Source organism: Rhinatrema bivittatum, chromosome 1, assembly GCF_901001135.1.
Source record: "Rhinatrema bivittatum chromosome 1, aRhiBiv1.1, whole genome shotgun sequence".
In the NCBI taxonomy this organism is placed as follows: domain Eukaryota; kingdom Metazoa; phylum Chordata; class Amphibia; order Gymnophiona; family Rhinatrematidae; genus Rhinatrema; species Rhinatrema bivittatum.
In genome coordinates this window covers 434,457,935-434,485,049 of record NC_042615.1, presented here as the reverse complement: position 1 = coordinate 434,485,049, position 27,115 = coordinate 434,457,935, and the positions used below count along the sequence as shown (strand labels likewise).

Below are 27,115 nucleotides of genomic sequence, written 5' to 3'. Positions count from 1 at the left end.
AGCACATTTAAGACTAATCGGAGAAAATTCTTTTTCACTCAACACACAATTAAGCTCTGGAATTTGTTGACAGAGGACGTGGTTAGTGTAGCTGGGTTCAAAAAAGGTTTGGATAAGTTCTTGGAGGAAATGTCCATTAATGGCTATTAATCAATTTTACTTAGGGAATAGCCACTGCTATTAATTGCATCAGTAGCATGGGATCTTCTTTGTGTTTGGCTACTTGCCAGGTTTTTGTGCCCTGGTTTGGCCTGTTGGAAACATGATGCTGGGCTTGATGGACCCTTGGTCTGACCCAGCATGGCAATTTCTTATGTTCTTATACAGTTATAGCTGTGACCATCACTCTTCTTTACCTTTCTCCCCACACACCTTTAGGAACACTTCTGAGCTACCAGCCAAGCAGAGCTGCTTACCTGTAATAGGTATTTCTCAGAGAACAGCAGGATGTCAGATGCCATCTAAATAGCCTAGCCCAAAACTTTTAAGTCAAAATGTTTCTAGAACTTTGGCTGTGCCCCACCGAGCATGAGCAGACTGACCTGAAACCACACATCTATGCAGGGGCCCCCTCACGCTACTTTTTGTTTTTTAGTTTATACTTGGAGAAGCCAACTCCAAGGGAGGGGGGGACAGGCTTCATGAGTTCTGATATCCTATTGTCCTAGAACATCATATGATATAGGTAAGCAACTCTGCTTTCTCCAAGGTCTGGCAGTCCTCACAAGTGGGAAATCCCAAGCTACAAACTGCCTCCAACAAAAAAAAGAGGCAACAAAACAGTACCAACAGACACAGGCATTATTTCCTTACGTTCTTATGAAGGGCAGCCTGGAACAAAAGCTACAGGTTCTAGGAAATATGGAATCTCAAAGAGATTCCATAGGACAGACTGACTGAACCTACTGTTATGTCAAGAGTCCCTGTCCACACAACAGTACAATGTGTATGTGTGGAGAGAACTCCATGCTGCAGTTTTGTAGATCTCCTCTATGGAAACCAATCTTAGGTGGCTTACCATCACTGTACTGGCTCTGTGAGCTTTAACATGACTCACCAGATTCAATCCAGGCTGAGCACAACAGAAGGAGATGCAATCTGCTAGCCAACTGGATAAAGTATGTTTAGCAACTGCAATCCCCACTTTGTTGGTGTCAAAAGAAATAAAAAGTTGGATAGATTTTCTATGGACTTCAGTCTGCTCCAGACAGAAGGCCAAGTCTCTCTTGCAGTCTAAACTGTGCAGTGTTTGTTCACCTTCACCAATATGTGGCCTGGGAAAGAATGTTGGAAGGACAATTGATTGATTCATATGGAATTTGACCACTACCTTAGGCAGAAACTTAGTATGGGTACCTAGCATGATAAAACTTAGTGTAAGGTGGATAAGTTACTAGAGCATGAAGCTCACTAACCCTGGGCTCACACTCACTCTGCAACCCAGCACTCAAAGAAGAAAACCCATCAGACCACGCAAAAGCTTGCTGAAAATAAAAAGTTTTCATTTTTTTCCTAATTCTAAATAACCTGACTCCTGTAGAAGAGGCAAAGGAAATTAATTCCACAAAATTGGGCTTACTATTGAGAAAGCTCATGTGTGGGTTTCAACCAAATGTGTACACCTCAAAAATGAGACCAAAAGGGATTTTTTCCTCACTGAAGTGCAAACTACACAGTGGTACATATTCCTGCAGCAAGAGCTCAAGTAGGCAGGCCCAAGCCCATGACCAACATGGTCACCTTGAATTTTTTCCATAAAACCAGCAACCAAAGAAGGCCTGACAAAATAGGAGAAAAGTGATCACGAAGGGAAGTATGTTACAATCCATACTGCCATGTTCTAGATATAAGTTCTGATCAAAGAAGCAGGGAGCCCCAGATAAAATGCATTACAATGATCTATTCCAGACAAAACTAATGCCTGATCAATCAATCTAAAATCCTGGGGAAACAGCAAAGGCTTCAGACATCTAAACACTTTCAGTTTAAAAAAATGCCGTGTAATTGCCCTAATTTGAACCAGACATAGTGAAAGACAGCAGATAAATAAATGGGCCATCTAGAACTGAACAAATCTTACCCCTAAATTATGTACCTCCATATTATGCAGGAAGGATATATCACTTGAAATTGCACATCAAGCAAAGGACAGATGACCCAAAGGGCCGCCGTCTTTTTCAGATTTAACGATAAATTATTCTGCGTCATCCAGCTCTGAGGAGTACTGAGACAACTAGCCACTATCAAAGAAGCCTGTTGATCTTCAGGGCCAGGTGGAGAAAACGTTATATATTACTGGCATATATTCTATACGCATAACAATTTTATCACATTACCAATTGATAGCAGTAAAAAAAAAAAAGAAATTGAACAAAACCAGGGAAAGGGCAGAACCCTGTAGAACACCCATATTAATTGGTGTCCAAGAAGAATGGTTATCACCCAACTGGATTTGTTGTGAACAGCCTGCAAAACAGAGTGAAACCATTGTAAGACCAGAGGACCTAACCAAGTGTTCTTAAACAATCCGACACAATAGAATGTCTTAACGTATCGAATGCTGAGGAAATATCCATAAACAATAACAACAAAACCAAATCTCTTGTCCGCAAAGATCTAGAAGGAATCCAGAAAAGTAACCAATAAGGTCTCAGTGTTGTGCTCCTTGTGGATGTCAGATTAAAATCTAAAATTGCATGTTCATCTGAAAAACCGTATAACTGAAAAAGAGCAGCCTGTTCAATTAGTTTGTCCCCAAAAGGGAGTGTGGAAACTGGATGATAACTAAACAAATCAACAAGGTCTAAAGGAAAGATTCTTAATAAGGACATACAATAGCCTTCTTCAGAACTGGAGACAAGTAACCTTCACCAAAAGACTTGTTCATCACTGTAGCAAGCACCGCCACCAGAGTATTCTTGGCAGCTTTAATCAAGCTAGCAGGGTAGGGGGGGGGGGGGGGGGGGGTCTAACAAATTTCTAGAAGCAATCTGCCCTTAGAGCTTGTTCTCCAATTCTTCCAAGGTTATAGGCTAGAAAGAAGAAATTGCAGAAATGATACTGCTGTCAGGACTCTGGCTGAACATATAACGGGATATGCTTATTAAAGAATACGTAGGATAGTTTTAGGAGAAGTGTTTAAGGGCTGGGTCATCCCCTGAAGATGACGACATTTTAGTCGTTGAAACTAGGGTCCTAGTTGGGAAGTGGGTTTTTAAATATAGGATTGTTATTTTTTTATTATATGTGATTATGTCTTGGTAAAAACGTTTTGAACTAAACATTTTCATGTTTGTTATGTAGTATTGTGGCATCTCTTAACATTTTACTGGCTTCCTCTCTGCCAATCACAGAACAGCTAACTTACATAGACAACACACACATTTCTTAAGTAAACTTAGTTGGAAGGCAACCCCTTTAGAGGCCAGGAAGAGTGAGCCCAGAAACCCATAGGGCACCAGAGTTCAAGGCCAGCCAGTAGTTAACTGCAAACCAGGGAAGGGAGTACTGCAGATGGGTTGGTTGGCAGAAATTCAGGAGATGAATCCTTGTTGCAGGGGATCTCATCACCAATTTTATGATTAAATTCTTTCATTTTATAATTAGTTTTCAACAATATAAAACAACAGACTGCTATTTTAACCTTTACTGTCAGCGACCCCAATGCCTGCTTCTGCATCATAGAGTTATGTGGAAATATTTAGGAAATCTTTGTCAAATTGAACACTTCAATGAATCTCTAAATGAACACAAGCTGATCATCTTTATTGCATATGGTACAAAATCCAATTGTTCTGAGCATAACATCTGGTGCACAACATTTTTATCTTGTATTGGGGCCAAATTAGTTAATCTTCTGCAATTCCTCCACCTTGGCCTCATCAGCCACTAATCTCCCTGAGTGCTTAGGCATAATGCTCTTTTGGTTCAAGGCCTGAATTTCACTACTTGAAGCAAAAAAGTTTTCAATATCAAATAATTCCTACTAATGGTCTTAAGCAGCCAGAACTGCCCAAACTGTAATGAGCGTAATGATTTCAGGTCTTAGCAGGATCTCCTCCTATCCAGGTACTACTGTACCTTGTCCTCCAACAACATTATTAAAAAAGCCTCAGTCTGCGGGGATTGAAAAGTGTTTACCCTGCCCTGCTGTACTACTTCCACTGGCAGCCCAGTGACAATCTGTCAGTTCCCATCAGGTTTTTAAATGAGTTGGCACAGATATATTAATGATGTATTCTTTATCTGTAAAAATTCAATCCATCAGTTGAACCCGTTTCATAATTGGTTGATTTCTCAGGATTCTAATTTGAAATTCATTATGACTTGTCATCAGTATCAAATTGTATATCTAGATATTTTTATTTCATAAAATAGGACATACAAAAATACCATTTTATACCAGAACATTTCTGTTCATAACAATTTATTGCACTATGATAGTTACCATCCAAGAAGACTACGTCAAGTTCTTTCTATTGGCCAATACTTAAGGTCAAGACACTTGTATTCTATAGTTGATGAATTTATAATTCAAGCTCAAATGCCAACTCATCGATTTCAGGATCATGGGTATTCAAGTTCCCATATTAAAGAAAGCTTTCCACCAGGTTTTGTATGCTAATCATGAGCTATTGCTCCAATACACTCAACCAAAAAATGTTCCTAATCTTACCTGTGTTCTTTGCTATTCAAATAAGTCATCAGTCATAGTGGCCATCTTTTTCATACACTGGCATATTTTATGAATTTATGATGTATTTTCTGAGAGACCTTTGATAGTTGGCACACGGGAGTGCAACATTCGCAACCAGATTGGTAGAGCAGATTTTCTTCATTTATAACAAGGACATTACCAATAATGGGGACCTCATCAGTGTGGTCAATGTGATTTCTGTGACAGCTCTATCTGTGGTTTATGTTGGTCTTAGCTAGGGACCTAAGGGGGTCATTCATCAAATCATGTTAGGGCCCTAACGCCCGCAATAATGCCATAATGCATGCGATAAATAATGCATCGCGAGATGTGTATGCAGATTTAAAAAATTTAGTCAAATGGGAGGAGATGAGTGGAGTTTATGAAAATGAGGGGTGCTTAATGTTGAGTGCGATAGCGTATGCTATTGTAGGATTTAACGCCGGAAATAAGTACATCTTTTTTCCTGGCGTTATGCTGCTCATTATGCCCGAAATGGGATTTTCGATAAATATCGCAAATCCCGTTTCGGGCAGGGAGAGAGGGGAGGGGGGATTTGTCAGAAGCTGCACTGGATTTCGCCAGGAGCAGGTGAGTGCTGACCCCGCTCCTGGCGTGGATATTTGAGCTCTGCAAGTGGGTGAAGGACCTGGCCTCGCCAGTTGGTGTAAACAAAGGTTTGTCGGGAGTGGGTGGTATGCAGCAGCTTTATGAAATTTTAAGATGTGGGCTGGGGGATAAAAAGCCAGCTAGGGCAACTTTAGGATTACGTGAGGAGAAAGAAAAAAAATCGGGTCATAGGCCCCTTTATTTCTTGGGGGGGCTTTCCTGGCAAAAGTGGCACTTACCTGGATATCTTTTGAAGATATCCGGGTAAGTAGCAAGTTATCTGGCCACACAAGGCCGGATAACTTACAACAAAAACAGCTATATTCAAATATACTTAAAACCGAAAATAAAATTAATTGAAGAGCCTCTCCAAGTTTATCCCGCTGAATAAGACTCCAAACCTTTTAGAAAGAAGATCAAGGCCCTCTATTTTGGAGAAGCTTTTCAATTAATTATTTTTGGTTTTAAACACATTTTATGTATGCCTATTTTGTTGTATTTATTTTTGTACTATTGTGTTATATATTGTGAATGTGCTATTAATCAAGTTGACTTAGGGAATAGCTACTGTTTATTACCAACTTTAGTAGCATGGGATCTATTTACTGTTTGGGATCTTGCCAAGTACTTGTAACCTGGATTGGCCACAGTTGGAAACAGGATGCTGAACTTAATGGACCCTCAGTTTGACCCAGTAAAGCAACTTATGTTCTTGTACTTTGTGATCCGTTGAGTACTATTATTTTAGGATTGTGAGGAATATATAAAATGCATGCAAATAAATAAGTGTTCTGATTTTTAACTAAATTCACAGCCTTCGTTCAAAATTCTAATCATAGTTCCCATAACTTTTGATTTTTTGTGCATTTTTTGTTTGCACAATAAAAATTAACTTGGCTGATATTTAATAAACCAGATACATAATTTGGGAGATACCATGGATACATGTCTGCCTCGCCGCCTTCACATTAATAAGGTGGTTAAGGGCGCTGTTTTCAAACTACGAATGCTAAGCAGATTAAAACTCTACCTTGACATGCTTAATCTGCAAAATGTTATGCTAGCACTGATTTTATCCCGATTAGACTATTGCAGCATTTTGTATCTTAGTTTGCCACAAACTTCCTTATTTGCCCTTCAGTATGTACGGAACTCAGATGCTTGCATTATCACTGGTACCGCTTTACGTGAACACATTATGCCTAAACTCTCATCTACAATGGCTTTCCAGCAGATGGAGAATTGTGTTCAAAACACTTTTACTTGTTTTTAAAGGACTTACTGGATTGGTCTCTTACAATTTTAAAATAGCATTAAAAGTATCAAGCAACGCATACTTTGAGGTTTGCCTCTCAGGGTTTTTTGTTTTTTTTTTTTAACTTTTCCTTCTTTTAAACAAATTCAACTGGATTAATCTAGAGAACGCTTGTTTTATTTCCAAGGCCTTCTCTTCTGGAATATGCTGTCTAAAAAAAAATTAGAGAGGAGCAAGCTCTATTGAAATTCAGAAAGTTGGTCAAGATATACTTATTCCAGAAAGCTTATCATATGAGCAATATCATATTGATAGCCACATAGCAGAGGGCAAATTTGATGTCATTTGTTTTTAATCCTTAGTTCTTGCTTATTGCTAATTTTATGTTGGTTATTTATTAATATTGTTTCATTTGTATGGTTTGCTTATATTTATGTTCTTTTGTTTTATATCTTATTTCAAATTATGTGTGTGACACGTAAACTGTTTGGAAATGTTGTCAGGCAGTATATGTTAGTCAAATAAATAAATAAGTCAATAAATAGTCTGTTTATTGGTCTGATACAGATCCTTGTTTCACTTAATACTTCATCAGGGAAGGCTTCAAGGCAAGCAGCTGACAGGTTGTCGGGTTCACCTCAATTATCTATAGCTGTGTCCAATGATGATTGAGCTGAACAAGACGTCCTGCCAGCTGCTTGCTTGTGAAGCCTTCTCCGATGCAGCATCAAACAAAACACAGATCTATGTCGGACAGATAGACAGCTCTTCTCCCTAAATAAACAAGCACATCAGAAGCTCCCACCCCTGCTTCAGGGGTCAACCTTTGTATAAAAAGGACAGAAAGCAGGGAGAGAGGGAAGGGTGTACTGACATCAGCAAAACAGTGGCTCCAACAGGTTGAAATACAGAGACCAATAAAGATGGCCCAGATCACAGGGCTGGATTTAAGATTTTGGCACCAATGGGCAGGGCCAGAGATCAAAGAGCAAGGGGAGAGTACTGGAGTGCCTTAGTGGAGCCACTCTGAAGCAGCACCAGTGCACAGCCCTAAAGCAAGTGGTAGTAGACACCTCTTAGGCCTGGGTATTTGGTGCCTTAGGCAGCTGCCTATTTGCTGGTGCCTAAAGCTAAGCCTGCCAGAGCATAAGCATAAATACATAACTAGCAGTCTAGGTATGCTTTTTTTTTTAACCAGGTGGTTGCTTTCTTGCTGCCCAACACCTAATGCTAGAAACAGACAGAAGAGGAAAAAGACACGCAGACAAACACCACACACAAAATGGGACGGACAGGGCAATGTAAGTCAAAAGATGAAGAGGGAGAGTGAGACACAGAAGGAGGGGAAGAGACAAGGATAAAGGGAAAGTGACAGAAGAGAAAAAAAATGAAAGCAGGAAAACAAGATTAGAAGTTGAACAGAACATAGAAAAGCAAGAAGACAGCAACAAAGCAAAGGCAGTAAGATCAAAATAAAGGGTTATCAACACAAAAGGAGAAACTGAATTAAAGATGCCCTAGTTTTACAGACAACGAATGCATTGTTATTTAAGAACAGCACAAAAGGAAAAATGTTAAGAGCATTACACTGCTTCCTCATTCACAGCAATACTCATTTGTTACCTTTGTTCTGGGTGCTTCTTGAAATAAGGTGACAGCTATGCTACAATACCAGCAGACAAATCCTCGCAACATGGAGAGAGGTCCTTAAAAACCACATAGGTTTTCTGACAACAGAAAGGCTCAAGAGAAATTGCAGAGGGCTTTTCAAGTCTTACCTGATTTAGATAGGTCAGGCACTTTTCCAGACACCACAGGCAGCAGATGCAAGCTTTCAGCATGCAGCGCGCACAGGCACCTTCCTAGAGAATCATATACATAAGAATAATAAGAACAGGCCAAACCAAACAATCCCAGCAGATTTCTCTGCAGGAACATAATCACAAAAGTTCCCAGGCTGCATATTCAAATGATTACAGAGCTGCAAGGCCACTGTTCCCTTACTTTTCCTTTCAGCTGGCTATGAATGTACATGAGGATCATGCGTGGTATCTTCACCAAGGTGATGATGAACGCTCCCTTTGCCACTGTTCCCACATGGTAACGAAGGAGGCGATTTATTGACACCAGAATAGGCGTAAACGGCAGCTGCCTCTTATCCCTGTAGGAAGTGATCCAAAAACACAGATATCACACACACACACAAACACACACAAAAGGACCAAATGCAACAAGACAGCAGCAGTGTGGTGAAGGGCAGCATGGAAGAGCTCCACGGCCCAGTGGTTAGTGCCCTGCTGAGCTTCAAAACCTGCTCTTCTTGGGCTAGAAGTGTTTGTTCACTGCCCCAGGGAGAGCAAGAGCCCAAGTACTGCTCTGAGAATAGCTAGCAGTCTGAGTAATATTAGAAGTAACGTAGTAACATGGTAAATGACAGCAGATAAAGGACCAAAATGCTGCATTCAGTCTGCCAAGCAAGATTTCTTTTTAGTTTAGTAACTGCGGCTCCATGCAGGTTACCCACTGAAAGGGGATGTGCCCTGCCTTGAGTGCAGAACTTAGCCTATGAATAAAAGGCAACGTGGGGTGAGCTGGGAATTGAAGGTGGGGTTGGTGCTGGCAGGGAGGATTGAGATATTACAGGCAGGGCATGGGAACTCCCCGAGGAAGCTGGCAGACCTATGTAAGAGACAATACAAGAGATACACAGGGTCTACTTCACTTTATATTCAAAAATTCATATTCATAAATGGCATCAGACTGCCAACACTAGACACTGAAGCCCTCCCATCTAGGATAAGGGCAGGCTGTCAGATTAAGGTTGCATTGATGACCTCAGGGAAATTAAGTCTTGGTAAGACAGTAAATGTCAGAACAATACTGGGTCATGGGGTTAGTGCAGTGAGTGAACAAGGGTACACAGCATGTGTGGGACTCCCCTCCAAGTGTGTAACTGGAAAGTTAGGGGACAGTAAGCATGTCATTAGAGTTAAGCATGAGCAAAGGGAACAGAGAGCATGAGGTTGAGAGCAAGGAACTGAGTAAGAGACATAAGAGCAAACATGGAAGTTTGTTTCATACTTTCTTCTTCTAAACTTGTCTGCTACTCCTTGCTCCTCCCTCCCCCAAACTCCCACCCCAACAAGGCTCTTAACCCTCCTACACCTCCTAACCGTCCTAGCAAGTTTTCCATGCTGTTTCAGCCGGAGTTGGCTGCACGTGTCACTCTGACATGGCTGGGCCCAATCGCTTATTACCAACCCCTCACCCACCCAATGCTACTGGCTTAACCTTATCTTCTTTAGTATGAGTATCCAACCCACTCACACATCCTTTTATGCAGCACAACTGAGCTCTGTCATGCTCTCAAGTGCACAGTGAGGTCTTCAGCATCGCTCGCATGTGGGATACAGACAAATGATGCAGGAGACCTCCTGCTTTAGGGCCCATCTCTCTGAGTGAAAAAGACAGCTTAGCTTTTGCAGGTCCACTCAGTGGTTGGTGTTATTGCTATGAGCAACAACTAGGATGCTAGCTGGCTCCAGTCTTGATGTTAACCTTTGTGTTCTAGGATATTTGGGAAGGAGACCAACTTAACATAATGAATAACCTTTCTGTTTCTAAATTTCACTTGGAAACTTTGGGATAAAAAAAGTGCACACGCACTAACAATCCACAGAGGCTTCCAATCACTCACTTTTGCTTTCTCCAAGTGAGTTATTTCCCCAGTATTTGCAAAGAAACCCATCTTGTTTTCATATACTGTAGTATGTATTTTTTAATATGGGAAAGCATGTTAATCTTAGGGTCCACCTCAGTAAAATATTCTTTGGCACAAAATTCATGCAAAATATCTGTTTTGTCAAAAGGCTCCTTTTGTCAAGTCTTAAACAGATCAAGCATTTGTACGTCCCCCGACACGGTTCCCATAGACTGCGACAGGAGCGACGAGAAGCAACACGGCCAAACCATTCAGAGAAGTGCTGAGACAGACGTACAAACGCTTGACTTATTTAAGACTTGACAAAAGGAGCCATTTGACAATAAAGATATTTTGCATGAATTCCGTGCCAAAAAATTAATTTACTGAAGCGGACCATAAGATTGTTATCACGCTTTCCTATATTTAATCTTGACTTTCCCCAAGTACGGTTGATACTCCCAACATTACCTTCTGCCTTGATTTTGTATTTTTTTTTTGTCAATTGCGAGCACACTGCACCCTTAGTACAAAACCCCTTCCAAGAAGCTTAACACTTTGAGGGCAATTTTGCCCTCACATACAATTTACACCTATTGTTAAGTATGAAGAAATTTGTAAGCAAATTTTATGTGCATACTTTGGAAGATGCAAAAGTAAGCGTTCAAGTGCCAACCCCTCCCCACCCCCACCCTCAACACCACCTCCTCTTGGTTTGGGTAAATTCATGCACAGACAGGCCATACGTACGCAAGTTTAACCACATATTGGGCAGGCAAGTTTATAACAGGCCATTTCCAAGGGTAAAGCGGTTTTACCCGTGAAAATGCCAATGAAAATTACCCCCCCCCCCCCCCAAGCACTATGAGACCAATTTTCAAAGGAACTGGGTTCCTAACCTTTGGTTTTAGGCTCCTAAATTGGCCCTTTTGAAAATTTGCTAAGGTTGAGCCCTTAAATTTAAAGTTTCATTAGCATTCTAAATTTAGGAATGTAAGCATTGGGTACCTACAGTGGCAAAGTTAGGTCAGGGAAACAAAGTTAGGAGCTAGCTTAGCACAGATTTTCAGCACCAGGCCAGGCACCTAACCTGGGGGCCTAAATCCAGGCAAACGCACTGCAGGCCTACATTTACGTGAAAACACAACTGAATTTTCAAACGATGCACTTAAAAACAGAACATATATACACGTCAAACAGCATGCATGCAAATATACACTATTTTAAAAACCGCAACATATCAGGGACTGCAAGTAAAGGAGCTTGCAAAAAACAGGCGGGCCAGGGCATTCTGGGGAGTGACCAACATTTACGTGCATTGAGTTGCTACTTTACAACCTACCAAAGTGACATGCGTAAGTCTTTTACTTGCACGTTTTTCCTGCTCAGTATCTGGTTTAAGTGACTGTAAACATGTCAAAAGTGAAAAAATGACTGGGTGCCAGGGGAGGACTTCAGGCCGAAGAGCCAGGAAAATCTCCACAAGCTGCAGATGGACTGGGGAACGGGTAGACTAATTGGGAAAACTGGTAATTTCATTGCTGCATGCATGTTATAATATCCCGACTTACGCGTGTAAAAGCCAACTTACGGGGATGAATGCATCTAAGTTACGTGAGAAAAGTCTATTTGTGTGTCGCATTAAAATTCAAAGTATAAATACACAAGTATATCATTTGCACACACTTATCCAGCTAAATTCCAAATTAACCAGCTAAATAGCGCCTTTGCCACTACTTAGATGGACAAATGTCAACTTATTTGCATAAATAGTCCTTTTCTTTTAGACTTATCCGGCTATCTTCCATATCTGGATAAGTTAGAAAAGTGCTAATTAGACGGACAGGTAGCGTTTTTCAGACTTCTCCGGTTAAGTGCTGCGACTTAGCTGCATAAATCTGAACTTATCCGAATAAGCGTCACTACTTTTCCAGATAAGTCTGAACTTGCGCAAGTCTTACATACGCGAGAGCATGCACGTGTGTGTTTGTACTCATATTTTATTACCTGTGCATACATTTGCACGCAGATTACAAAATAGAGTAGTAAATTTGTGTGTGTCTAGTTACATGCTTATATGGGTGCACGCGAGCAGTTTTTCACGTTATCCTCTTAGGTTCCTAAGTTCTGCTGAAAACAGGTTTCTTAATTTAGGTGCCTAAACTTAGGAGCTCAGCTTTTTTTTTTGAATATCATCTCTTACAAGAACTTGCTATCACGAAAAAGATCGCAATGGACCAAGGTTTCCATGCAGTAGAAACAGCCTTATAGAAACATAGAAACATAGAAATGACGGCAGAAGAAGACCAAACGGCCCATCCAGTCTGCCCAGCAAGCCTCACACATTTTTTCTCTCATACTTATCTGTTTCTCTTAGCTCTTGGTTCTATTTCCCTTCCACCCCCACCATTAATGTAGAGAGCAGTGATGGAGCTGCATCCAAGTGAAATGTCTAGCTTGATTAGTTAGGGGTAGTAGGGGTAGTAACCGCCGCAATAAGCAAGCTACACCCATGCTTATTTGTTTTACCCAGACTATGTTATACAGCCCTTATTGGTTGTTTTTCTTTTCCCCTGCCGTTGAAGCAGAGAGCTATGCTGGATATGCATCGAAAGTGAAGTATCAGGCACATTTGGTTTGGGGTAGTAACCGCCGTAACAAGCCAGCTACTCCCCGCTTTGTGAGTGCGAACCCTTTTTTCTTCTCCCCTGCCGTTGAAGTAGAGAGCTCTGCTGGATGTGTGAAGTATCAGTTTTTCTTCAGCCCTGCCGTTGAAGCAGAGAACTATGCTGGATATGCATTGAAAGTGAAGTATCAGGCTTATTTGGTTTGGGGTAGTAACCACCGTAACAAGCCAGCTACTCCCCTCTTTGTGAGTGCAAATCCTTTTTTCCATATTTCCTCTTTAAACAGAAAGGAGGCTCTATAACAAGGGATGGGGGATGAGGGTGAAAGGGGGTAGGATTGTAGAGTAACCTAAGGAAAATTTCTTTACAGAAGAGGGTGATGGATGCCTGGAACCCCGTGGAAGTGGAGAGGAGGACAGTATCTGAATTTAAGAAAGAATGGGACAAGCACAAAGGATCTCAGAGGGAGTGGCAGGGATTATAAAGCTGAACAGTCGGTATGGATGGGCAGACTGGATAGGCTGTCTGGTCTCTCTCTACCATCATGTAGATGGTAGAGAAAGACCATAGAGTAGAGAGATAAAGTGCATTATTTTAGCAGTATTATAGCAGCAGAGACTATTTTAGGACAGTGTTTCCCAACCGGTGTGCTGCAGTGTAGGTGAAAAAAAAAAAAAGTCCCGACAGGAAGGAGCTGAATCTTTATTTTCTTTCCTTCCTGGCCTGCAGGATATCCCTCTGCCAGCAGGGTTGGGAGGGCAGGTGTCAGAGAGCAGTGCTTACTTGTTGCTGTTGCTTTCTCCTCTGCGAGACCTGCTGGCACTCTACAGTTCAGACTGCAGGGGAGAAGTCAGCAGAGGAGGAAGCAGCGCCACTGGATAAGCACTGCTCACAGACTCTACCAGATCCAGGACATAGGAGAGAGAAAGTACAGCTGAATGTGCCAAGGGCTGTGAAGGGAAGGAAATCTGGAGGTGCCAAGAGGTGTGATTGGGAAGGGAAGGTGATGATGCCAGTGGGGTGGAGGGAACAGAAGGGGATTTGATAATTCCAGGAGGGGGTGGATGAGAGGGAAGGTGATGATGCCAGGGAGTGGGTTCAGGGAAAGGAAGAAAGAGAAGTGATGATAATGCCAGGGAGAGCAAAGGAAAGAGATGGTATTAGTGCCAGGAGGTGGGGGAGAGGAAAGAGAGGGTGATGACGCCAGGGGGTGGGAAAGAGAGAAGGGAGGAGAAGGTGATGATCCAGGGATGGGGGTGAGTGAAGGGGGAAAAAAAAGGTGATGCCAGGGGAAAGGGAAAGGAAGGCAATATTGATGCAAGGGGGTGGAAGTAGAAGGAAGGGAAGAGAAAGTGATGATGTGTTGGAAAGTGGAGGAAGAAGGAAGAAGGCTGATGCAGGGGGCTGGAGAAGGGACGGGAACAGAATACCACCAGAGTTTAATGAGAGGGTTGGAGGAAGAGGGAATGTGATAATGCTGGGGGAGGGAGGGGAGAGAGGAAATGGAGGAGAAGGTGGTGATAAGGGAATGGAGGAACAAGGAAGGGAAGGTGGTAATGATGCCAGGGGGAGAGGGAAGAGAAGTTGATGATGATGCCTGGGAGTGGAAGAGAAAGCAGGGAAGAGAAGGTGATGCCAGGGGAGAGGAAGAGAAATGATGATGATGCCTGGAGGGGGCAGGGGAAGAAGGAAGGGAAGGTGAGGAAGAGACGATGAAAACAAAATGATAATAGAGAAGGTGATGGTGTACCACAATGATGTGAACTCTGTGCTGGGTGTGCCATGACACAAAAAAAAGATGCCCACAGTGTTAGGAAATGTGGCTGCTTATGGAGAGCAGTGTGCCCAGAACAAAAAATCAGCTTGTACAGCTGTCAGCAGATTCTGTTTCTATTGAATCAATCTGCATTCCCTCTCCGATGCACATCTGCTGCAGAGAGATATGGAGTTTACAAATCGTTTGCACAGTTATCTCACGGCACACGTTTAAGCAAGACAAGATTGCTATCTGGAAGATTAATGCTCACAGACTGAAAGCATGCAGATAACAGATTTTCATCATGAAAATAACTTTGCTGGTTTTTTTTTTTTGGATGACCCTAGCCTTAGCTGAAAATTGTCTTCCAGAAATAATTAATGCTGGATTTAATTAACGTAGAGCTCATACCAGAGAAGGAAATTAATTTTACTGCTTTACCAGTGGAGCTACTGGGCTAGCGAAATTGTTTAAAAGTGAAACATTTTTCCTTTAACAGAGGCGTTACATTTCTGGCTCAAGGGCCTCAACCCATCTGGTTTGGAGTGTAACCAAAATATTCAAATTAGACTTTTGCTTAGACCAAATGTACACAAATACAGCTTGGGAATACTTGCTGTGCAGAATCTTTTACTGTATATCTAGGTTTTTCATTTACTATTGGCATCTGTATATGTCCTATTAGCAGTTTAGTGTTTGGAGGGGTAATTTTCAAAGACTTAGGTAGTGGTTGTTCATGTAAAAATCGCATAAACGTGCGTACGTAGCCTCTGTGCGTGATAACTGAATTTTCAGAAAAGAGGAAGTATGCAGATATTGCCACTGCTGCATGGAAAAGTATGCACGCACAAAGATGGCATTTCAAGAGTGTTCTGAGGTGGAATTTGGAAGTACGCGTACATTTAGGTATTTTATAAACGGAGTGCAAGTATATATCAGCAAACGTGCAGACTTTTTCATTTGCTAATCAAGAGAGAGAATCCAAATCTGACTTCTCTTTTGTCTGTAGTTTTGAATTGGGAGGGGGTGAATTGGTGAGGTTCTTGGTCAATAGATGTAAATCTCGATGAATAAATATTTGGAAATACATGCAAAATTATTTTCATAATGAGCTATACGCATACATCAGCCAATTTTATATAAAATACCTGCCTCTGCAGATAAACGGAGGGTTATTATATGCACGTGTTTTAAGATCAAAAAATGGGCGCAATCTCCTTAGCATCTGGAGTTTATCCAACCACTTGTTTAATCTGTGGGCGGAGGGGAAGCTTGGTATTCATAATGATATCCAAGTTTGACTTTTTCAGAAAGCAATATTTTCTCTATCTATATTCAATCTTTTGGTCATGCTTTCTGATGGACCTAACTAAATATAAAATCGCATTTTTTTGACATGTTTAAGACTAATCTATTATTCGTCAGCCATAGATTGAGTTTTTTTAAGCACGTAGTAACTTTAAGTGCATCAGTATATGATCTTCTAATAGAAAGAACTGGATTTCACCGCAAATATTCAATATTCTACATCTAACGCTGCAAAGATATGACCAGTTGAAGCATGGTAGATATTGAACAATGAGGCTGATCTTTGTGGAACACTAGTATTTGACTTAAATAGAGTCGATTGAACTGTTGAACATACAACTCTTAACTTTGAACTTCGAGATACGATGAAAATCAATTGAGGACAGTATTATTACCGTATTTTTCGCTCCATAAGACGCACCTGACCATAAGACGCACCTAGGATTCAGAGGGGGAAAATAAAAAAAAAAAAAAATTGTGCTAAAACCGGCTCTGCGTCTGGGCGTCTTATGGAGCAAATTAGGGGAGTGCATAGCTTTTTTTTTTCTCCCCATTTTGTTTTCGGGTCTGGGGAGGGCCATTTCGGTCCACTCCCCAGATCAGAAAACTTTTCTTTCTCTGGGAACCCCTCCCCCCCCCCAAAAAAACCCCATCCCAACCCTTTAAATTAACAACCCCCACCCTCCTGACCCCCCCAAGACCTGCCGACTTAATTTCCTGCAACCCCCCACCCTCCTGACCCCCCCCAAGACCTGCCGACTTAATTTCCTGCAACCCCCCACCCTCCTGACCCCCCCAAGACCTGCCAAATGTCCCTGGTGGTCCAGCGGGGGTCCAGGAGCGGTCCGGGAACGATCTCCTGGGCGTGGACCGTCGGCTGCCAGTAAACAAAATGGCGCCGACGGCCCTATGCCCTCACTATGTCACTGAGACCGACCAATAGCAGCGGTCGGTCTCAGTGACATAGTGAGGGCATAGGGCCGTCGGCTGCCAGTAAACAAAATGGCGCCGACGGCCCTATGCCCTCACTATGTCACTGAGACCGACCGCTGCTATTGGTCGGTCTCAGTGACATAGTGAGGGCATAGGGCCGTCGGCGCCATTTTGTTTACTGGCAGCCGACGGTCCACGCCCAGGAGATCGTTCCCGGACCGCTCCTGGACCCCCAGGGACATTTGGCAGGTCTTGGGGGGGTCAGGAGGGTGGGGGGTTGTAGGAAATTAAGTTGGCAGGTCTTGGGGGAGTCAGGAGGGTGGGGGGTTGCAGGAAATTAAGTCGGCAGGTCTTGGGGGGGTCAGGAGGGTGGGGGGTTGCAGGAAATTAAGTCGGCAGATCTTGGGGGAGTCGGGGGGGGGGGGGTTTGTTAGATTTTTGTTTGGTTTTTTTTTTATATTCGCTCCATAAGACGCACATACATTTTCCCCCCACCTTTGGGGGAAAAAAAGTGCGTCTTATGGAGCGAAAAATACGGTAATTCCTATTTCTTTAAGACGTCACAGCGAAATACTATGATCATTAGTATCAAAAGCTGCGGAAAGATCTAAAAGCACTAATAGAAATTCTGAGCCAGAATCAAACCCCGCCTAAAAATGTCAAAAAGGGATAAAGGAGTTTCAGTATTGTGGCTAGATCTGAACCCATATTGTTGGGAATTAAGGACAGAATGTTCCATAAAATCTTGAAGTTGCCTTGGAACGATTTTTTCTAAAATTTTTGCAATGAAGGGTAGATTGGTCGATAGTTTTTAAAATCAATAGCTAAGTTATGTTTAAGACTTGTTTTACAGAAACAGTTTAAGGATTCAGGTACAAATCCTTCCTTAATATTAAGGTCCTTCAGACTGACGGACTTTCCTACATATTAAAGTCCTTCAGTCTCATCTCATATGACTTTCCATACAGACTTCACACCATTTTGGTCACCCTTCTCTGGACTGCTTCCATTCTACATTTTTTGAGATGAGGTCTCTAGAACTGAACACAGTAAGCCTCACCAAGGATCTGAATAGTGGCATTATCACCTCCTTTTTTCTGTTTGTTATGCCTCTTGATGTAGCCCAGCAACCCTCTAGCCTTAACCACTGCTTTAATCACATTGTTTTACCACCTTCAGATCATCAGACACTATCATGTCAGTCTTTCACCTCCCAATGCATACGATTCTTTTGTCCTGCCATACCCCAAATGCACAATGCCATACTTTTTGGCTTTGAATCCTAACTGCCAAACCTTCAAACACAAGTTTTCCAAAGTCACTTATTCTTGCTACACTTTCAGGCATGTCCACTCTTTTGAGGATCTCTGCGACTTCTGCAAAGAGAGAAGGAAATTAACCAGTTTTGTGTGGGGCAGGAGAATGGATCTAGGGCCTTCTGCTCCCACCACACAGAAACCTCCTCCACTTCAGTCCATAGGATTTTCTAGTGCAAGGCTTTCTAGAAGCCACCAGGAGCTGAGACACATCCTCAGAAAGATCAAGTGACTGCAGAACGAACCTCTCACCTTTCAGGCTGTGAGCAACAGGATCTGGAGGTTGGAATGCTGTAGCCAGCCCTAATCTTACGTGATGAGATCTGGGGAAGTCCCTAGATTGATTGGTTTATGGATGGACAACTTCCACAGGAATGGAAACCAGATCTGTCTCGACCAACGAGGGGCAATGAGAATCACAGTCCCTCTGTCCTTGCGAAGCTTCAAGGGAGTCTTCACCACTAAGGGAATAGAAGGATTATGCGTACAGTAAACCCTTGCCCCAATGACGGGCCAGTGTGTCTGAGGCTGGTTTGCCATCTGACCTGGACAGGGAGCAGAATTGAGGTACCTTCCTATTGCAGGTGAATGTGAACAGATGCAAGTCTGGGCTTCCCCAGGGGCAGAATAGCTGATTCACTACCCCCTGGTTCAGGGACTACTCATGGAGTCTTGAAGGCTCGACTTAGTCTGTCCGCTACTACATTCTCTGTCCCGGCCAGGTACATGGCCTTGAGCACCATCCTGTGAGTCAGGACCTACAACCAGATCTAGACTCCTTCTTGCTTGTGCCTCCCTGCTTGTTGACATTCTACATGGCTATTTCGTTGTCAGTCTGGATCAGGATAACTTTGTTGGACAGCTGATTCTGAAAGCCAATAGCATGTACCTGATCGCCCAGAGCTCCAGGAAGTTGATTTGACAAGAATGTTCCAGAGTGGACCACAGTCCCTGGGTGCCAAGCCCATGCACATGATCTCCCCACCCCAGGGTGGACGCATCCGTGGTTGGTACAATTTGAGTAGGGAGACTCCGAAAAGAAATCCCCTGTTCCAGATTGGAAAGCACCCGCCATCAGAACAAGGAGCCCTTGGACAGATGGGGTGACTTGGATACAATCCTGGAGGCTCTGAGTGGTTTGGTGCCACTGTGACCTCCGGGTCCATTGGGCTTTGCGCATGTGTAAATGAGCCAAGGGAGTAGCGTGGACGGTCATGGTCATGTGGCCCAACAGCCTCAACATGTGCCAGGTTGATACTGCTGGCTCTGTTGAACTCCTGCCACAATGGTCACCAAGGTGATGGCCATCTGGTGCAGCAAAAAGGCCTTGGCCTGAGCCATGTCTAGCAGGGCTCCGATGAAGTCCAATTGAAGTGATAGACTGAGATGGGACTTTGGGTAGTTGAGAACGAACCCTAGTGACTCCAACACCTGAATGGTCAAGCGCATGGACTCAGAGGCCCCTGCTTGAGATGTGCTCAACCAGCCAACTGTCCAGATACAGGAAAACATGCACACCCAACCTGTGGAGATGCGCCACCACCAAGGCCAGGCATTTTGTGAAAACCTGTCGGGTGGACGAAAACCCGAATGGCAACATGTGGTACTGGAAGTGCTGTTTTCCTACCATAAACTGGGGATACTGCCTGTGACCGGAGATCTCAAAATGAGTGTATGTGTCCTTTAGGTCGAGGGAGCATGGCCAGTCCCTTTTTTGCAGAAGGGGGATCAAGGTACCCAGGGAAACTATCTTAAAAAAAAAAAAAAAAAAAGGTTCAAGAAACTTGTTCAAGGCCCTCAGGTCTAGGATAGGATAGAGTCCTTCTGTTCTCTTTGGAATTAGGAAGTACCTAGAGCAGAATCCCTACCTATTTGCCCTGGTGGTACGGGCTCGACCATAAAGATTTATTTTAATTAATTAATTAATTAATTAATATTTATATTCCGCTTTTCGCACTTTTTTCAGCGCTTCAAAGTGGATTACCATTCAGGTACTGTAGGTATTTCCCTATCCCCAGAGGGCTTACAATCTAAGTTTGTACCTGAGGCAATGGAGGGTAAAGTGACTTGCCCAAGGTCACAAGCTGTGACAGCAGGATACGAACCCTGGTCTCCTGGTTCATAGCCCACTGCTACTCCTCCACTCCCATAGAGGGAGGATAGCTCCGTTTGTAGTACCTTCAAGATGTGCTAACGGACCGCAAATTGGGCATAGAGGGCAATTTGGCAGGACACCCAATAGATTTAATTTGTACCCCTGGCGGACGATGGACAAAATCTATTGGTCTGAGGTTACACTGGGCCACTGGTGCGCAAAGAACCGCAGCCCACCCCCAACCAGAGGATCCATTGTCCTGGATACAGGCAACTGGCTTATGCTCCCTACGGCCCAGTCAAAACTCATCCCCGGAGTTGATTGAGGAGCTGGCTGGAGCTTGGGAGCTCTCTGCTACCTGGGATGGCCATGAAAGCTCTGATGGTGTTGACAGGATAGAGAAGGCAGAGGATAGTACTTCCTTTGGCGAAAGACTTCCTTGGCCCCAGCCTCAATAGCCTCCTGGCAGAGAGTTGCTGGAGGGTTTCATGGTAGTCCTGGAGTTGGGCCACAGCATCCATCACTCTACCTTCGAAGACATTCTCTCCAGATAGGGCATGTCAGCAAGTCGTTCCTGTACCTCTGGTCGGAAATCTGAGACCCGCAGCCATGCCATTCTGCGGGCTCCGATTCCCGCTGCAGAGACCCCCGATGCAGTCTTGAAAACATTGTATGTCACGTGGACCTTGTGTTTCTCGCACTTTGAGACCCTTGTTCACCAGCAACATGAGGGTGTCTTGCTGCTGTTGAGACAGCTGCTCAGCCTCCTTCTGCACTTGCTTCCAGATGTCTCGCAAGTACTGGCTCATGTAGAGCTGGTAGGCAGCTATGTGGGCAATAAGCATGGTGCCTTGGAACATCTTCCTCCCAAGAGCGTCCATTGCGCTGTGATCCTACCCGGGGGTGCCGAGGAATGGATCCGAGAGTGCTTAGCCCTCTTGAGGATGGAGTTGACTACCACCAACTGGTGAGGCAGCTGATGCTTATTGAATCCGGCAGTCTTCTGGATGAGATAAACCCTGTCTGCCTTCTTATTAATGTGGGCTACTGAGTGGGTACTCCCAAATCCTCAGCAACTCCTTAAAGATCTCGTGTTCTGGCACAGTCACGATCTCCTTAGGAGGCTCCACGAACTGGAGGATATCAAGCATTTTGTGCCTGGCATCCTCCTCCGTCAAAAGCTGGAATGGGATGGCCTCCATCACTTTCACAAAATCTGCGATGGTTAAGTCCTCAGGCGGAGGCTTTCTTTGCTCATTCTCACTTTAACTACAGGGGATGGGGTCCTAGGTGCTTGGCCTATGTCCAGAGGTGCAGGCATCGATGGAACTGGACGGGGGACTATAGGATTCAGCATCTCCACTGGCCTCCGTGGAACTTCTTTCCTTGGAGGAACCTGTGACAACCACCGTATCAGTTGGAAGAGGCTTCAGTGCCCCAATGGTCACCGGTGCTGTCCCAGGAACAGACGCTGGCTGGGTTGGTAACACACCAGTAAGCACATTGAGTTTCTCCAGAAGCGGTGTGAGGACGGTGGTACCAGCTCCGGTGCAGCTGGTGCCATAGAACTGAATCCCTGCAGCACCAACTCTGCTGCCAGCTGGAATCAACACTCCAGCTCTCCTCAAAAGTTGCTGATGCCAACACAGACTGAGAGGAAGGAGGGATGGCCAGATCTTCTTCGGACCCACGAGGGGGGGATCAGTCACTGGCACCAGGATCAGTGGAGACCGTCACAGACCCCAAGCACTGATAGAGGGTGGGTGCTCCTCTCCACAGGGTCGCTTCAGAGGCACTGTGGCAAAAGCTGGTACATCATTGTGCCTGGCACCATGCATCAATAGGGACTGGTGTTGATGCGGGTCCTTCCCCGCTGCTGAGGTCGAGAATGATGAACCCAACATTCTTGTCCGAGGAAATAAACAACGGTTGGTCTCTGGCACCTCTATCCACCAGCAACCTTGACAGCACTGACAGTCCCGCCGATGTCGATGGTGAGGTGTCCAGTGGTGTGGCTCTGAGGTCCTATGATGCTGCCACCGATGCCTGACTTCTTCAAGCTGAAGAGCTGATCCATCTTGTCAAGTCAAAGCAGACGTCCCTTCAGGGTCATCTGGGCGCACAAGCAGCAACCCCGGATGTCATGCAATGCCCCCAGGCCCAGGATGCAAACGTCATGAGGATCAGTGATCGACATGGTCCTAGGGCCCTGGGGTCATCAACGAAAGTTTCTAGAAACTTTGACATAAGTTTTCCACATTGGCCTCTATCTGATGATGTCACCCATGTGTGAGGACTTCCATCCTGCTTGCCCCTTGGAGAAAAGTATCTTCTGTGATTGGTAAGCTAATTTTCAGGCGGCCAGCAGAATGTGCATACTGTGGCTGCCATGCAGAAAATTAAAGGGGTCATTTTCAAAAGTTTTTATGCATGTAAATGGGCTTTTCAAAATTATTTCCGCACCTAACTCCTTTGAAATTTCACTTAATTTTCAAAATGTTTTATGCAAGTAAACAGACTTTATGAGCATAAATGGGCTTTTGAAAATTGCTATGATATATGCTCTCTTTATGTGCTGAACTGCTTTGAAAATGATCTCCTCGCACCGCTTCTGGAGAAACTCAATGTGCTTACTGGTGTGTTACTGACCCAGCCAGTGTCTGAAATGCTTTTTTTTCTATGCAAATACAGGGCAGGTTTTTGTAAGTATGCCCTCTTTCATGTATTTTATAAATTGAGTATGTGTATATATATCATCAAACATGCACATATATTTTTACACTCTAATCAAGTCATAGATATTAAATATGACAATAGGTCAACTGGAGGAGCTCCTGGTGAACTGATGTTTGGAAGTACGTGTATAAGTAAGTGTTTTCATAATGAGGTACGCATGTATATCAGCCAACTTTATAAAAAGCAAAATTGCTTTTTATCCCAGGACAGCAGGATGTAGTCTTCACATATGGGCGACGTCACTGACGGAGCCCTATCACGGAAAACTTTCTGTCAAAGTTTCTAGAAACTTTTGACTGGCACTCTGAGCATGCCCAGCATGCCATGATCCCTTGAGTCACAGGGGTCTCCCTTCAGTCTTGTGCATAGCAATAAATGTTAGCAAAAATAAAATAAAATGTATCTGACCCAACTCCGCGGGGTGGGAGGTGGGTTTCGTGAGGACTACATCCTGCTGTCCAGGGATAACACCTATTACAAGGTAAGTAATTTTGCTTTATCCCAGGATAAGCAGGATGCTAGTCCTCACATACGGGTGATTAGCAAGCTATAGGCTGAGTCATTTTGTAGTGGACCACCACTGAAGTACTGTTGGAAAAATTGAGGCAGCCTAAATCACAGCAGGTTGGATGTAGAAAGAGTTGGGATTATGGTGGAAACAAGTTCTTTAAGACAGATTGTCCATAGGCTAAATCTTGTCCTTCTTTGTCCAAACAGTAATGAGCTGCAAAAGTGTGAAGAGAATTCCATGTTGCAGCTTTACATGTCAGCTATTGGCATTGAATGATAGTGTGCTACTGAGGTTGACATTGCTCTTACTGAGTGCGCCTTTACTCGCCCTTGGAGAGGAAGGCCTGCTTTTTCATAGCAGAACTCTATACAATCTGCTAGCCAGTTGGAGAGAGTCTGTTTGCCCACTGCTTTACCCAGTTTGTTCTTATCAAAAGAAACAAAAAGTTGAGTGGATTTCCTATGGACTGCAGTGCGATCTAGGTAATATGCAAGTGCACGTTTACAGTCCAAGATGTGTAAAACCCTCTCACCCTGGTGAGAGTGAGGTCTTGGGAAGATTGTGGGCAAAACTATTGATTGATTCAAGTGGAATTCCATAACTACCTTGGGAAGGAATTTAGGGTGAGTACGGAGTACCACTCGGTCATATAAGAATTTTGTATAGGGTGAGTATGTGACAAGTGCTTGTAACTCACTAACCCTTCTAGCAGATGTAATAGCTATTAAGAATATAGCTTTCCATGTCAGAAATTAAATATCGCAGGAATCCATGGATTCAAAAGGAGAACGCATGAGTCTTGTTAGTACTACATTAAGGTCCCATTCTGTGACTGGTGGCCGTATAGGGGGTTTAAGGTGAATTAAACATCTCAAACCTACTGACAAGGGGTTGCGCTGATATCGCTGCATACCCTACTGTATGATGGTAAGCTGAGATAGCACTTAAATGTACCCTTACTGATGAAGTCTGGAGACCAGAGTCTGAAAGATGCCAGAGATAGTCTAACAAAGATGTTATGGGGCAGGAAAAGGGGTCAATACTTTTCTGTGCACACCACGTGGTGAATCTTTTCCACTTCAAACTGTAGTTTTTTCGTGTGGAAGGCTTACGTGAAGCTACAAGCACTTGAGAGACATTAGTTGAAAGATTGAGTGGTTGTAAGATCAAGCTTTCAACATCCAGGATGTTAGAGATAGGGATTGAAAGTTGGGATGGTGCAACCTGTCCTGATCTTGAGTTATGAGAGTGGGAGCTGTACCCAGGCGAATCGGTTTCCTGATTGAGAGGTCCAGAAGCATGGGGAACCACATTTATCGAGGCCAATACAGGGCTATGAGTATCATAGACACCTTGTCCTGTTGTAGCTTTACTAGAGTTTTGGTTATTAGCGGTATCAGGGGATACGCGTATAGAAGACCTGAGTTCCAGGGGCGAGCAAAGGAGTCGCTGACCAATTGATTTCTCGGTTTGTGCAGGGAGCAAAAGTTGTCCACTTTGTGAATCAGTTCGGATGCAAAGAGGTCTATCGCTGGTTGACCCCAATGTTGAAATATCCTGGTCGCTACTAAGGGATCCAGGGACAACTCGTGAGGTTGGAATTGCCGACTGAGATGGTCTGCCACTACGTTGTGAATGCCTGCCTGCCAGCCAGATAAGTGGCTCGGAGAAACATGGAACGTGTCAGGGCCCAGTCCCAAATCTGTGCGGCTTCTTGACAAAGGAGATACGAGCCCGTACCTCCCTGTTTGTTCAGGTACCACATGGCAACTGTGTTGTCCATGTGTATCAGAACAGTCTTGTGTGAAAGGCAGTCCTTGAACGCATGTAGAGCATAACATATAGCTCGAAGCTCCAGGAAAATTTATTTATTTATTTATTTAAGGGTTTTTATATACCGCAATACGTAAAGAAATACATCACCGTGGTTTACATTTAACAATAACTTAGCAACAAGCTTGTATATGTCTGTTTTTTGAAAGGTTGAAAGATTTGAAAGGTTGCTTCAAGATTTGTCCAAGTATCTTGAGTTTAGAGATTGTCTGTGTGAGCTCCCAAACCTAAGGTGGATGGATCTGTAGTTAAAGTTACTTGCAGAACCGGTTGTTTGAAAGGTAGGCCTTTGCGCAAGTTATTCTTGTTCGTCCACCAGAGGAGAGAAGAACGTAGTTGGTGGGATTTGAACTGGAGACGACGGTGGTTGAATGGCTTGTATCCACTGTGATCTTAATGTCCATTGGGTTATTCTCATGGCTAATCTGGCCATAGGAGTGACATGAACTGTAGAGGCCATGTGGCCAAGCAGAGTTAGAAACTGATGTGCTGTCACCTGGTTCTTTAAGCGCAGAGTTTGCTAGGGAGGAGAGTGTCTCCGCCCAGTCTTCCGGGAGGAACGCTCTTGACATTATGGTGTTCAACTCTGCTCTGATGAACTGTAGTAGATGAGATGGGAGGAGGTGGGATTTTTGGTAGTTGATTAGAAATCCCAACGAGTGGAGCACATTGATTGTGCGCCTGAGAGAAACGAGAGCTCCTTGTTATGATTGGCTTCTGATGAGCCAGTCGTCTAGGTAAGGAAAAACGTGTACACTTTCCTTGTGCAAATGAGCCACTGCTGCTGCTAGGCACTTTGTAAATACTCGGGATGCTGAGACAAATCCGAGTGGCAGAACTCTGTATTGGTAATGCTGATGACCCACCAGGAATCGCAGAAATTTGCGATGAGGAGGGAATATCACAAATCCACTATCCAATTCAGGAAACCGTGCTCCTTAGACAACCTCAGCTCCCACCTATCCAAAGAATTCGAAAACCTTGATCTCGCAGATGCTGAGGCAGCCACCACTTCTTGGTTCAAGATAACCAATAAAGTAGCTGATCTTATCTGTCCTACAATTTCCAAAGTAATACACCCAAACCCTGACAACAGAAAACCCTGGTTCACACTGCAATTGAAATCACTAAAACAAGAACTAAGAAGCAAAGAACACAGATGGCGAAAAATCCCATGCTCAGAGACGCAGGCCGCCTACAAAGACACCATGCACAGTTACAGGAATATGGATCCTCTGAACTAAGAGAGATTTCTTTGCCCAAAAGATCCACCACTTCATCTTTGACTCTAAAGCCCTATTCTCATACGTCACATACCTTACAAAAACTGCACCACCAACTATTCCCGATGACCAAGCTGAAACCAAAGCCACAGAACTAGCTACTTACTTCGATAAAAAAATCTCCAACCTGGTAGCGCCGCTTTTTGCCAACAATAACCATTCACTTCTCCCTTCTAACACCACTATTCAGCAAAACTCCAGATTTGAACCGTTCAAGCCAACTTTTTCTCTGGAGATTGAAATCTTGCTCAAGAAGCTCAAGCCATCCTCTCATCCTTCGGACCCAATTTCATCAAATCTCCTCATCTCCATTCCAAAAATCGTTGCGAAGCCCATTTCAGAAATCATTAATTGTTCTCTTGCACAAGGGCAAGTACCAGACGCCCTCAAGATCGCGATACTCAAACCACTGCTAAAAAAATCAAACTTGTCTCCAGCGGATCCCGCCAACTTCCGT

The 27,115-nt window shown here is 43.7% G+C and overlaps 1 protein-coding gene across 1 annotated transcript in view; it reads right to left on the bottom strand.

Annotated features, from left to right (window-relative positions):
- SLC44A1 (solute carrier family 44 member 1) overlaps positions 1–27,115 on the bottom strand; it is a 353,381-nt gene that overhangs the window by 38,767 nt on the left and 287,499 nt on the right. Inside the window, exons 11-12 of the mRNA XM_029604664.1 lie at positions 8,565–8,721; positions 8,339–8,422 (exon numbers count right to left, since the gene is read on the bottom strand). Of these exons, the coding sequence (XP_029460524.1) occupies positions 8,339–8,422; positions 8,565–8,721 (241 nt within the window). The remainder of the gene's footprint in view (positions 1–8,338; positions 8,423–8,564; positions 8,722–27,115) is intronic.